Source organism: Camelus bactrianus, chromosome 28 (assembly GCF_048773025.1).
Source record: "Camelus bactrianus isolate YW-2024 breed Bactrian camel chromosome 28, ASM4877302v1, whole genome shotgun sequence".
Taxonomy (NCBI): domain Eukaryota; kingdom Metazoa; phylum Chordata; class Mammalia; order Artiodactyla; family Camelidae; genus Camelus; species Camelus bactrianus.
The window spans coordinates 15,706,630-15,719,509 of record NC_133566.1 but is presented as its reverse complement, the minus strand read 5'-3'; the positions used below and the strand labels follow the sequence as shown (position 1 = coordinate 15,719,509).

At 58.7% G+C, this 12,880-nt stretch overlaps 1 protein-coding gene across 1 annotated transcript in view; it reads left to right on the top strand.

Moving 5' to 3' along the window:
- Positions 1-12,880, top strand: part of FER1L5 (fer-1 like family member 5) — a 31,350-nt gene that overhangs the window by 15,299 nt on the left and 3,171 nt on the right. The window contains 22 exon segments of the mRNA XM_074354474.1: positions 648-779; positions 1,930-2,093; positions 2,416-2,530; positions 3,240-3,342; positions 3,822-3,985; positions 4,079-4,344; positions 4,424-4,476; positions 4,479-4,640; positions 4,758-4,835; positions 5,719-5,900; positions 6,088-6,648; positions 7,687-7,833; positions 7,917-8,079; positions 8,230-8,255; positions 8,894-8,944; positions 9,067-9,171; positions 9,473-9,592; positions 10,139-10,300; positions 10,554-10,645; positions 11,167-11,337; positions 11,550-11,698; positions 11,926-12,065. Of these exon segments, the coding sequence (XP_074210575.1) occupies positions 648-779; positions 1,930-2,093; positions 2,416-2,530; positions 3,240-3,342; positions 3,822-3,985; positions 4,079-4,344; positions 4,424-4,476; positions 4,479-4,640; positions 4,758-4,835; positions 5,719-5,900; positions 6,088-6,648; positions 7,687-7,833; positions 7,917-8,079; positions 8,230-8,255; positions 8,894-8,944; positions 9,067-9,171; positions 9,473-9,592; positions 10,139-10,300; positions 10,554-10,645; positions 11,167-11,337; positions 11,550-11,698; positions 11,926-12,065 (3,306 nt within the window).

The following is a 12,880-nucleotide window of genomic DNA, read 5'->3' as shown; positions in this document are numbered from 1 at the left end:
GTGCAATCTAAATATTTAACACATATAAGGGTTGGGCACCAGCCCATCATATTGGATACAAGCCATAAATAAGGTTAACTGACCACAGCCCCACTCCCTGAAAGGAGGCAGGTGGGAGGCACTCACTCCTTCCCTCTCAGAGACGCCCCTGGCTCCCTATTGCCCTTTCAATCATCGTGGAAGCCCCCTCCCATGCCCATCTGAGTGCTTCTCATCCTGCAAGAACCGCTGAGACCGAATCTTGGCTCTACCACTCACTGGCTTGTGTGAGCCAGGGCCAACTCCTGGCCATGTCCAGGCCTCAGTCTGCCCCTCTGTGAAATGGGCCTGGTGATAATGATGCCCACCTCATGGTGGTGAGTGGGATCAGAGCATACACTGCACATGCAGCACGCAGCACAGAGCCTGGGGCGTAGCAAGCATCACTGTCAATGCCGCCATCAGCACCGCTCCTCCATGGAGCCATCCCAGATTCCCTAGGCAGCGCTGCCCCTCTCCCTGCCACCCCACACCAGCCTCTGTGTTGTGCCCCAGCTCACCGTGAGGCCGCTGCTCCCAGGGCTCAGGGTGAAGGGGCAGGTGTGTGTGCCCCTCTCTCACCCCTACCCCTGCCCCTGAGGGGGGTTGCTGACCTGCCTCCGACTCAGTACCCAGAGGGTGAAGGACAGAAGGACACGCTCCCAGGCCAGCTCCGGGTCTGCATGTGGCTCGGCAACGTGAAGGACAGCAAGGATCTGCAGCTGCTCCGCCAGGGCGACGTGGTCGTGTACGCGGAGACGGTGAGCCAGGCTGGGGCTGGGGCAGTCGGTGGGGTGACACCCCAGTAGCCCAGCTCCGAAGGCGGAGGAAAACGTCCCCGGCAGAATCTGAGAGCTGTGAAAGGGGCTCTTATAGAGAGACGTGGCAGAGACGAAAGCAGTCTTTTGTCGACAAGCCGCAGTCATGAGGTGACAGGAGGGCGGCTGAGTGGTCCCCTGGGGCCGGTCACTCCCACCCGGACGGAGGCTTGTTAGGAGTGCCTCCCGGTTAGCTCAGGACATGAGGTGAGCAAGGGTCCGGCTTGCAGGGGGCCTCATCTGTCAGCAACGTGGCAGCTCCAGACCCCTGCCCGTGCCAGCTGGGTCCTGCAGGCCAGCCTGGTGGCCCTGGGGAGGGAGAGGCCTGCAACAGTCAAAGGAGCAGGGAGTGAGGCCGCTTCCCACAGAACCATAAACCCAGGGGTGGGTGAGCAGCTGACCAAGGGCTGCGCTACGATCAGAGGAGGAGAGGACGCGGCTCAGAAGGTCCTCAGCAGAAAGGAAATAACTTTAGAAAGTTTCAGGCTTTTAATTTACTGAGCTAAAACATATTTTATGATTCCTAAGTTGCATGTTGTGAATGGATAGATTGCAGGGCCTGTGGGCACTGAGATGGAGCGGGATTTAGGATGAGTGCGGGGAACAAGGGCCGCGTGCCCAGCAGGGAGAAGGACCCAGAGGCAGTGAAGACAGGGCAGTGGTGGAGCAAGACTGGGTTCCCCGGGACAGCAGGTCACATCGCAGTTGCCACCAGGCTCTCACACCCACCCTATTCTACTACTTGATATCTGAGCAACCTGGGGTCGAGGTGACCTCTGAGCCTCAGTCTCCTCACCTGTGAAATGGGAGTGTGCAGATGATAGCAGAGAGTTCATGCAATGCCCTTGGCAAGGGCCTGGCCATAGTGAGCGTTTGAGGAGCGGAGGCCACCCAAGCTGATTGATGGTGGGGACAGTGCAGCCTGCATGAGCAACAACACAGGTTCCTGGCCCCGGCATAGGGGCCACATTGCCCTTTCTTGTCTGAATACCGGTTTCTAGGAGGCACCTGCAGCCTAGCATGGGGAGCCTAGGGTGGGCTGTGGGTGTGCTGGGGTGGGGGCAGCAGGCACTGATGGCCTCCCCTCCCCCAGTACGAGAACCAGGCCAAGTTCAAAGACCAGTGGGGGCAGCAAGGGCTGCGCCGCTGCCCCAACTTCTCGGATGTCATGGGGCACAAGACCCTCCCTAAGGAGGATTTCAAGGAGCCCCCCGAGTGGCACTGGCAGGGGCAGTGGACAGTGGAGCCTCAGAGGAGGTAAGGCCGGGGTGTGGGGCTGGGGCCTGTGTGTCCCCAGGCATGCAGCTCTGGAGTTGGGACCTGTTTTCACCCGGGAGGGCCAGTGAGCAGCAGCTCAGAGAGTTGGGCACAGAGCCACTGCCACTTGGTCCCGGGGGCTGGGGCGCACAAGACAGGGAGCCTGCCCACCACCCTACCCTGCATGCCGGGCCCCACCACCGAGCCTTTCCCAGAGCAGGGGGGCGACCAAGCACAAGAGTGCGTGGTCAGTAGAAGAGGCCCCCAGGGACCTGCAAGTTCAGGGAGACGTGCTGGGAACGTGGGGTCGCACTGTCCCCAGACTCCTCCTGGACACAGACATCAACAAGAGCCAGGTGCTGGAGGAGGTGTACGAGAACCAACACCGAGATGCGACGGGGGCCTGGGTGCCTGCTGCTGTCCCCAACACGGACGCGGTGAGCAGCCTTGTGGGGGGGGCCAGCCATGCAACCTGGTGAGCACCCGGGAAGCTGGGTTGTCTCAGTGGAAGGAGCAGCAGATCAGGGGTTATCATCTGAGCCCTACTCCCCACACACTGAGGGGACCCTGGCCGAGCCTTGATGGGGTTTGGATCCCAAGATGCCAGGAAGAGATACCCTACTTAAGCCCAGAAGATCAAGTGTCGGTGCTGTCTCCTATTGCCTTTCAATGTGGCGCTTTTACTCTGAAGGAGAGAATCCATTTGGGGTCGTCTAAGCTAGCGCTGTCCAACAGAACCTTCTGTGATGGTGCAAATGTTCTTTATCTTCACTGTCCACATGTGTGAGAGTGAGGAACTGAACTTTGAATTTTGTTTCATTTTAGTTAATTTAAATTTAAGTAGCCCCAAGAGGCTGGTGGCCCCTGATTGGACAGTGACGGGTTAACCCATCTCTCACACACGCTGGTGTCCCCTCCTCGAGGACAGAGCCGACTTGGGCCTGGGCAGCCAGCAGCATCCAGCTGAGAGTCGGTCATACTATGTTGCTTTCACAGTCATTAGTATGGTTATTTTTCATCTATAGTAAATGAACATGTGGGTGGCATCCGACATCACAGCGCTGTCAGCTCCAGCAGATGAGCGGCCACCATGGCCATGGTAGGTGAGCAGAACGGCCCTCGGCCCCCTTCTGTGCCCACCCACAGGATGGAGAGCCCATGGAGGCCCGGGAGAATATGAAGTGCCCCCAAGGCTGGCATGTGAACAAGAACTGGGCTGTGGAGCTGAACCACGCGGTGGACAATGAGGGTCAGTCCTCTGGTCAGGGGCCGAGGAAGGGTCTGGAGCTGAAAACAAACAAGCTCTTGAGTGCGGTGGGCCTGAGTTTCTGGGCCGTCCCCAGCCTCCAGAGAGTGGGCCCTGGTTCTGAGACAGGGCAGGTGGTAAGCATGGGAAACAGGAGCCTGGGTTCACCCCAGGGGGCTCCAGGGAAGGAGCAATGGGCTGGAAGTCAGAAGACCTGGGCTTGAGACACAGCCTCTGCTACTTACGGGCCCTGTGACCTTGTGCAAGTCCTGGGACATCTCTGAGCCTCACTTTCCTCATCTGTAAGATGGGCAGTTGGGACCAGGCCATCCAGGTGACACAGTGTGACTGCACCTCCCTTTGTAGAAGGAAGGTTCTTCTCTGGCACCTTGGCCTGCACTTCTGGGTCCATTTCGCAGGCCTGTCCAAGCCTCCAAGGCTGTAGGCCCCTGGGCACCCACGGGCCATTCCTGGCCCCACAGGCTGGGAGTACGGAGTGGGGATCCAGCCCTCGGGCCTGCCCAAAATCTGGAACTCGGTAGAGAAGACCTATTACTCACGCCGGCGGCGGCGCTGGGTGCGGATGCGCTACCGGAACCACGGGGGACTGAGCCACGAGCAGGAGACCCTGTCCTTCCTGCAGCTGGTGAGGGGCCGCCTGGGCAGAGACCGGGCAGGATCCTGGGCGGGCCCCATCATGCGCCGTAGTGAGAGGGTGACTCTGCTCTCTCCGCTGCAGCACCACCCTGGCCTGGCTGAGGATGAGATGGGCTGGGAGTACGGTGTCTTTGGCTCCAAGTTCCACCTGAACCCTCAGCCCCAGAGCCGTTTCCGCCGCCGCTGCTGGCACCGCAGGCTGGCCCCCAACAAGGTCAAGGGCATTGCACCCATATTCCTCCTGGAGGGATCCTTGGTAAAGCCCCAGGGGCTAGGGGCTTGCCCTGTCACCCTACCTCCCAGAGCCAGGGCCCCACCTGGTGTGGCAGTCAGCCAGAGATGCCTCAGGTGGTCAGATGCGCTGACCGCTGTGGGTGGGGGAACCTAGGCCCCAGATCCACACCCCTGGGCTTTGGATGGGGAGAAGGGTGACCTGGGCCTGGGCTAGATGACACAGGAAAAGCACCCAAGAGCCTCAGGGAGTCTGTCCTGGGCACAGGGTAAAGATCTAGAACAGCAAACAGAGAGGGAAGTGAACAAGGTGTCATCGTCACGGACACTGGGCAGAATCCGGAGCTCCCAGAGGGCTCCCGTGGAGATCACCCAGCCCCCCAACCTGCCCTTCATCTACTGCGTCTTCAACAGTGAGCATCCAACTGAGAGTCTGCAGAGGTGGCCCCAGGGGCCCAGGACCTGAGGGCAGGGGGCAGTGGGTGGGGATCCTGGGGGCAGCTGGCAGACACGGCTCCTCTCTGTCCCAGGGCCCCATTACTACCAGCTCTTCTGCTACATCTACCAGGCCCGCAACCTTATGTCCAACCAGATCCAGACATTCCAGGGTAAGTGTGGGCCCCTTTTCTCCCCAGCTTCCCAAGGGCCCCTTGATGTACCCCTCCAGCAGTACAAAGGATGTGGTAAGGAGGGGAGTGACAAACAAGCAGCCCCTCGTCCCCAGCAGCTCATGGCCCTCGTTTGGGAAAAAGATACAAAAGCAAGGAATATAAGGCAGGGCTGCTCTTGAGGTGTGTCCCCAACCCCATGAAATCAACAATGGGGGGGGGGGCTTCAGCCCAGTGGAGACCACTTAGCTGAGCCTTGAAGAGGGAGGAGGAGTTTGCAGGCAGAGGAGGGTGAGACGAGGGCAAGAGAGAGGATGACACGCTTGGCAACCACTTGTCTCTCGAGTTAGAGAGAAGATGAGGGGAGGGGAGGAGGTGTGGCAATTTCTGGCCCTGTGTGGAGGACCCGTGGGAGGGTTCCAGTGAGTCAGATGCTCCCCTCCTGGGCTGGTAGTGGCCCTGGTGGTCGGGATCCAGGTTGCTGGATGAGGGTCCGAGCCTGCTGGATGAGGCATCTGCTGGGAGCTGTCTCCGCTGGGCGTCAGCACCCACATCGAGGGGGCCACACCATGTTCCTTGATGCCAAGGCCACTGACTGATGCTGTGGAAGGGCAGCCACAGGGAGCCTGGTCCCCAGACCCCCTCCGTGTCTGTGCCACCTGGGCCCCAACTGTGAGAGTGTAAGACAGACACGGATGGCCTCTGGCTCCGTGCCCATCTGCTCTGTGGCTTATACTGAGGTGGCCTCCTGGGCAGCTGGAGTGGCTAAGGCTGTCCAGCCTGAGCCGCCCAGGGTACCTGGTCCAGCGGTGGCAGCAGCAGAGGAGAGCAGAGCCTCACTTGACAGTGCGAAGGCACCACTCTCCTCCCCTTCCACCCCCAGGGCCCTTCATTCGGCTGGTCTTCTTGAACCACAGCCAGCGTACCCAAACCCTGAGGAGCTCTGCAGCCCCCACGTGGGCCCAGACGCTCATCTTCCAGCACCTCCTCCTGTACGAGGACCCCCAGGACACCAAAGAGAGACCCCCACTTGTAGTGTTGGAACTGTGGCAGCGAGACTCCCAGGTACCATGGGCTGGGTGGGGCAGAGCTCCGAGGAGTGTCACCTCGGGAGGATTTTCACAAAGTGCCCAATTCGCAGTGGTGTCACGTGCTTAAGTAAGCCCTTACCCTAGGGCTGTCAGGCTTCCAGGAGGAGCCAGAACTCTGCCAGTACGGCCTCCGTGTTTTGTAAACTACCCCTTCTTTCCAGGGCAAGGAGAGCCTGTGGGGACGGAGCATGTGGTCCCCGGTGGTCTGGCTGGATGTGCAAAACCGGATCCTGCCCCCCATGAGGTGGCACCCCCTTGTAAAAGGGTTAGAGGACGAGGAAGGCGAGATCTTGGCGTCCTGTGAGCTCGTCCTTGAGACTGAGGTGCTGGGAGAGAGGTCCTGGCTGGGAAGTGTGGTGCTCAGTGCCCCCACCCTGCCCCGCATTCCCACAGCCAGCGGTCCCCACCTCCAGCCCCTCAGGAAAGCTCTGGGGCCTGGGAACCAGTACACTGAGCTTGGTGGGGCCAGCCTGCCCAACCTCTCCCTAACTCCCCTGTCAGCTTCTGCTCACAGGGCTCCAGGACTGCCTCAGCTGAGCCCTCCTGGAGTGGGGAATGGGGGACAGGAGAACCAGTCCAGCGGGGCCTCATGCTTCCTGCTCTCGCCCTCATCCCTTCAGAGTCTCAGACAGAAGCTGCCAGTCTTAAGTGTTCCCTGGAAGAATGGGATCTACACACTCCCCAAGAGCATCCAGCCCACACTAAGGAAAATGGCTGTCGAGGTGATGACGGGGTGGGCGGGGCAGACGGGCGGGATCCGAGCATCACCTGGAGCAGCCGGGCACCTCGGGGTGTGCTCTGCTGACCCTCTTGGGCCTTCCGCCCACTGGATCCAAAGCTCGGACCCCAAGGAGATCCCATGTGAGAGAGACGGAGACAGGAGAGAAATGAAAAGCAGAAGCTCTGATAGAATAAAGTGTTTTAATGCACATCTCTGCAGTGGGTTGTAGACAGACAGTCCATTCATCATGTGTGAGCCTCTCATGGCCCCCAAGCAGCAGGCAGTACTTTTCAGAGAAGAAAACAGGCTCTGAGAAACAACACCCCAAGTGACACAGGGGCTCAGTGGCAGCCCCAGAATTTGGGCCAGGCCCTGACTCCAAGTGCCAGGATGTTTCTCACCTCTCTTCTGAGAGTAGCCTGGAGGTCCCCATGTCAGGACCCACGTGCCTGGCCACAAACCTGGCAAAGATAAAAGATGGTCAGGTCCTCCCGGCACTGGAGCCGAGATCAGGCAACCCAACTGGTTCCCACTCTAGTCCCGAGGCAGCCCTCCCGAGTAGGGTGTAGACATTTCCCGGGGTGCCCAGTTCCTGCCAGCTGAGAGCAAGATTACAGGGTGCTGGCTCACTGACTGGCCATGGAGTTCTGTGGGACCAAGTCAGCCACGAGCTAGATGGCATTCAGGACGCCTAAGGAACTTGGGGCACCCCTGCCTCTGAGGGCTGGGGAGGCAGCCAGCAGCAGGAAGTCACCCCTGAGAAAAATGATTAGAGGCCAGATGGGCAGTGGGGAAGAAGGGCAATACATAAGGGGCCCTGGGAGTCAGTGAAGGGCAGTCACGGTCCACCTTCATGATCCCTCCCAGGGCAGAAGACCTGGGGGAGCCTTCAGACTCTGACTTCATGCAGCCTCGTGCCCTGGCCCCATAGGCCCCTTGATGCCCCATCACCCCCAGGACAGCCCCCTCTCTCGGGCCAGGACTCCATCACAGAGGCGCTGCCCACTCCTCTGCCCGCCCTCCTCCTCTGTTCTGGCAGGTCCTGGTCTGGGGCCTTCGGAACATGAAGCAGGTGCGTTCGCCCCAGCTCTTGGTAGAATGCTGGGAGGAATCCCTGCGGACGGAACCCATCAGGGACTTCCAGACCGATCCCAACTTCACCGAGTCAGTCCTCTTCCTCATGCTGGTGAGGAGGCCGCAGGCGGGGTCGGGGGAGCAGGCCCTGGCTCTTGGGAAGCCTCACGCTCCGGCCTCTCCCTGGGGCTGCAGTACATGCCTGTGGAGGAGGCCTTCGCGCTGCCCCTCATGCTGAAGGTGGTGAACAACCAGGACTTCGGCCAGCAGACCGTGCTGGGCCAGGCCAACGTTGACTCCCTGCAGCCCTACTTCTGTGACCCCTGGGCTGAGGACTACATGCCCCCACAGCCTCCAGGTATGGCCCTTTCTCCTTGCCCTTCCCCTGGCCTCACCAACAAGCTGGCACCGGGGGTGGGCAAGGCCCTGGCTGCCCTGCGAGGTGGGTGTCCCTCCTCCTCCCCCTTCTCCCCTCTCCTGAGATCACGACTGCCCTTTCTTTACACAGTGCTGTCTGTGAAAAAGTACCATAAGGTGAGTAAAGGGCTGGAGGCCCCATGCCATTTAGAAGAAATAGCCCTTGTCCCTGAGGAGGGTATAGGTTAAACAGGGCTCTGGTATCTGTGCCCCCAGCGTGAGGCCTACTTGTACAGTGATTGTCAACCTGGACCACACATTAGAGTTGCCCAAGAGCTTACAAAATCCTGCCAGCCAGGCTCTGACCAGGTGCTGGGGGATAGGACCCAGATGTCAGCCATTTTTTTCAAGTTCCTCCTGTCCCCAGGTGATCCTAATGTTTTCAAAATTCAGAACTACTGCTCGAGAGCATTCCCTTCCCAACCTGAGTGCACAGGGATCCCTGGGGCATCGTGAGCAAAACCCGACTGGGATTCAGGGAGCCTGGGGTAGGTGGGGCTTGAGGCTCTGCATTTCTGAGCCCTTCCAGAGTTCAGTCTGAAGCTCGGGCAGTGAGAATTAAGAACTAACCTTCCCCTCCTTCCCAGCTCCAATCCTATGTCTAAGAGCCCGGAATTAAAAGGCCTCCGTGAAGGGCAAGGGAGCCAGGGAAGGAAGCTGTGGTCTCGAGCCCCGCTCCCTCTTGGAATTCAGAGATGATGGAGGGTGAACTGGGCAGCTGGGCCTCACTCTGCTCATCTGCAGTCTCTTTTCAGCTCCTAGGTTACCTCTATGAAAAGTTCTGGTTCAAGTCCAGCAAAGCTGAGGTGATGTAGGCTCAGCCCTGGGGAACAAGGAACAACTCCAGGCAGCTCTGGGAGGTGGGGGGGCAGCAGGACCCTGGGCAGAGGAATGCCACTGGGGCCAAAGTGCCCCTCTTCCCGGCCAGGATGAATATGAGCACGAAGTGGACTGGTGGAGCAAGCTGTTCTGGGCCACAGGAGATGCTCCCAAGTCCCTGAAGTACAAGTACAAAGACTATCACACCCTGAAGGTTTGTGGGCCCCTAGGAGGGGAGATTACTGTGGGACAGGAGCAAATCTGCTGGGAGAGGCCAGCAAACCTAGCCTGGAATCCTCTGGGAACCACCAAGTTGGGAGGGGGACTGGGAGGTGGTTTCCTCATGTCTCCACAAGACCAGGCCACACCACTACCAACCACGCCCTTGTGGGAACTAGATGCCTTGGGGTGAGACCTGGGTGGTCCCTCAATCCCATGATCTGAGGAGCCACCCCCCTCTGGCCAAGCCCTGGCCTGCCGTCCACACCCACCAGGTCCCCCCTGCCCTCCGGCAGGTGTACAACTGTGAACTGGAGGCTGTGCCGGCCTTCCAAGGCCTGGAGGACTTCTGCCAGACCTTCAAGCTCTACCAGGAACAGCCCAAGCTGGACAGCCCCGTGGTAGGGGAGTTCAAGGTGCGTGTCCTAGCCCAGTCTAGCTGCACCCATCACCTTGTGCTCCCAGAAAACTCTGATAAAAGCCCTGGTTCTACATGCTCGCTGTGAGGATGGGGCAGGGAGGGCCTGATGGTCCTGGGAGTGGGGCGCGGAGACTGAGCTCTGCAGGGACTCAGGGTGGCCTCCTCTTACACAGGCAGGGCGAGGGCTTCTCTCTCCCGGCTCAGGCCTGTGCTGGTCTCCCCAGGCCCGAGAGCCTCTGAAAACAAGTGCGGATCTGAAGGGGGATGGATAGGGTGGGATGACAGCTCCCTTCAGCGGGAACTGGGAACTCACCTACCAACCAGTTCCTTTGCCCAGAGCCCCTCCGAAATGCCCTGGTCCCTGTGGAGCATCCCTGCTGCACCCGCCTCCACCTGTCCTCGCGGCCTTCTGTCCCTGTCATCCTCAACGCAAGCCACTCTCCTGATCCTGGACCCAGGGCACCTCCTGGAGGGCTTTATAGAACCAGGCTGGCACTGCCAGGCTGGCTGCCAATACCTTCCCTCCCCAACACACATGCAGGGCCTATTCCGTGTCTACCCCTTTCCTGAGAATCCAGAAGCCCCCAAGCCCCCTCGCCAGTTCTTGCTTTCGCCTAAGAAAGAGGACTTCCCTCAGCAGTGCTTGGTGCGGGTGTATGTGGTGCGAGCAATCAACCTGCAGCCCCAGGACACCAATGGCCTGGTAACCAGGGCCCCAAACCTGCAGTGCTCATCTTCCCCGGAGTCCTGCCCCACCCTACCCTGGTCCTTCACCACCACACCTCGCTCTACACCCCTGCGTCCCAGAGCTCCCTCAGGCTGACACCCAGACTGCCAACTTCCCACAGGCCCCACCTGGTACAAGGGACTCATTTCTGCCCCACTCCCACCTTCCCTGATCAACCTGGACCGACTCTCCATTTCCTGTCCTTCCCTCACTTAAATCTGAACCCCAGTGTGACCCTTATGTGATCCTGAAGCTGGGAGAGACGAAGCTTGGCAACCGGGAGAAGTACCATCCCAACACCCTGGACCCCGTCTTTGGCATGTGAGCTGCCCAGATGCACCCAAACCCACACCCCTGCCTGCATCCACACTGTGCCGGGAGGACTTCCAGAAAGCAGAGAACTCCCACCCTCCTTTCTAGCCTCCACATTCCTCAGTGTCCTACACACTCTCCGTGTCTCACAGATGGAAGAGGCATCGATGAGCGGTCCAGTGCTCCCCGACTCTCGAACACTTTGCCTGGGAAGGGAGCTCAGGATCCCACACCCCAGGCCTATCAAGTTATTCCCAAGGGAGGAGGGGTATGGCTCAGTGGTAGAATGTATGCTTAGCATGCACGAGGTCTTGGGTTCAACCCGCAGTACCTCCATTAAAAAAAAAAAATAAAGATATTCCCAGCAGTAACTGGGGGATGGTAAGCTCTGCTGTCCATATTCACCACGACCAAACAGGGGGTGGAGCTTGGGCCCGTGGGACTGAGATGCCAGAGAGGGCGGCGTGCAGATATAGTGGTCTGCGGTCTCTGCATCTCCAACAACAGCCCACCCCCAACTCCCCGCCCAGGATGTTTGAACTGAGCTGCACCATTCCCCTGGAGAAGGACCTGAAGATCGAGCTGTATGACTTTGACCTATTTTCACCTGATGATAAGATTGGGACCACAGTCATTGACCTTGAAAACCGACTCCTGTCTGGCTTTGGAGCTCGCTGTGGGCTCTCCAAATCCTACTGCCAGTAAGAGTGGACCTGGACCAGGGCAAGGGAGCAGGGGAGGGTTGAGGAGTGAGCCCACAGCACCCTTTGAAGAGGCTGACATCCCGGGCTAGGGAACCAGGGCTCGAACCTGTCTCCACCCCTGCTCCCAGCACTGGTCAGCCTGCAGCTCAGAGCAGAGGGTCCTCCAGGACCAAGACCTCCCCACCCTTCCCCCTCACATATCCCCACAGCTCAGGGCCCTTCAGGTGGCGGGATCAGATGCCCCCCAGTGTGCTCTTGGAACACCATGCCAAGAGGAAAGGCCTGCCTCCGCCTCTGTTCAGCCCTGAGGATGACTCTGTTTTTTACAACGGGAAAAAATTCAGACTGCAAAGCTTTGGTGAGAAGTGCAGCACACTGCCAGGAGGCACAGACCCTGGCCTCTGCAGACAGTGGGGCTCCAGGATGGAGGACCTGCCAAAGGTCCACCCCACCCTTCCCTCCCTCCTGTAACGGATAACTGAATAGCCGTGTCCACTGCCCAGCCTGAGGGAGAAGGTGGGGGGCCCAGGAGACAGGACAGCTAGTGACCTTGTGACCACCTCCTTCCATCCCTGTCCAATCTAGAGCTCAAGCCCCCTTCTGCTCGTTTTTTGGGACCTAAGAAAGAACGCCTTGCCCTGTACCTCCTGCACACCCAGGGGCTGGTACCTGAGCACGTGGAGACCCGCACACTGTACAGTGACAGCCAGCCAGGCATCGACCAGGTATGAGACTGGAGGGGCCCAGTCAGGAGCCGAGGGAGCTCATCCATCCAGGACGAGAGAGAAAGGAGAGGCCAGGTCTCCATAGATGTACAGGCAGAGAAGACAGTTGTGTTCTGCGCATGTTACTAAGCAAGAAGTTCCAGTGACGTTGCTGAGAATAGAAAAATTCAGAACTGGAAAAGGCATTGACAGGAAACCAAGGCCATGTGACAGCTGCAGGGAAGCGCTCAGGTGCCCCACCAGCCAACACTAGCACCGCCTTAGTCTCTCTGAGGGAGGGCAGGGAGGGAGCACCTGGGGTCAGACGTGCAGACGTTACAACCCTGGTCTGGCTGTTAATTGCAGGCTGTTTTCGCCAGGACAAGGAACCCCAAACAGAAGGAAGGAAAAAATCCCACAGGCACCCTAATTATCCTCTACCCTCCAGCCAGCAGCACGGCTCACCTCACTGTCCAAATCTCTCAAGCTGATATCACGTTCCAGATACTAAGTTCTCTGCTGAGTCCTTTTTAAACCCATTCTCATTAGACCTGTTTTCTCATTAAATGGGGTTAATTTCAAAAAGCTAAAACTAGGTAACATGGTTTGAAGGAATCTATCTTCCACTGATCCACTGTCTTCCACTCCCTTTTGCTTTTTTCTCTCTCTTTTTCTCACTATTTCCATCCCTTCTTTCTTAGCTTTCTGTGCTTGGTGGATAGCTTGATATCCTTGGGATGCGGTTACACAAGGTGAAGTGACCTAGAGATCACCTAGCTTACTCTTACTCAGGGCCCCTAAGGTGGTTGATAAACAAAGCCCCGGTCCCATTCTGG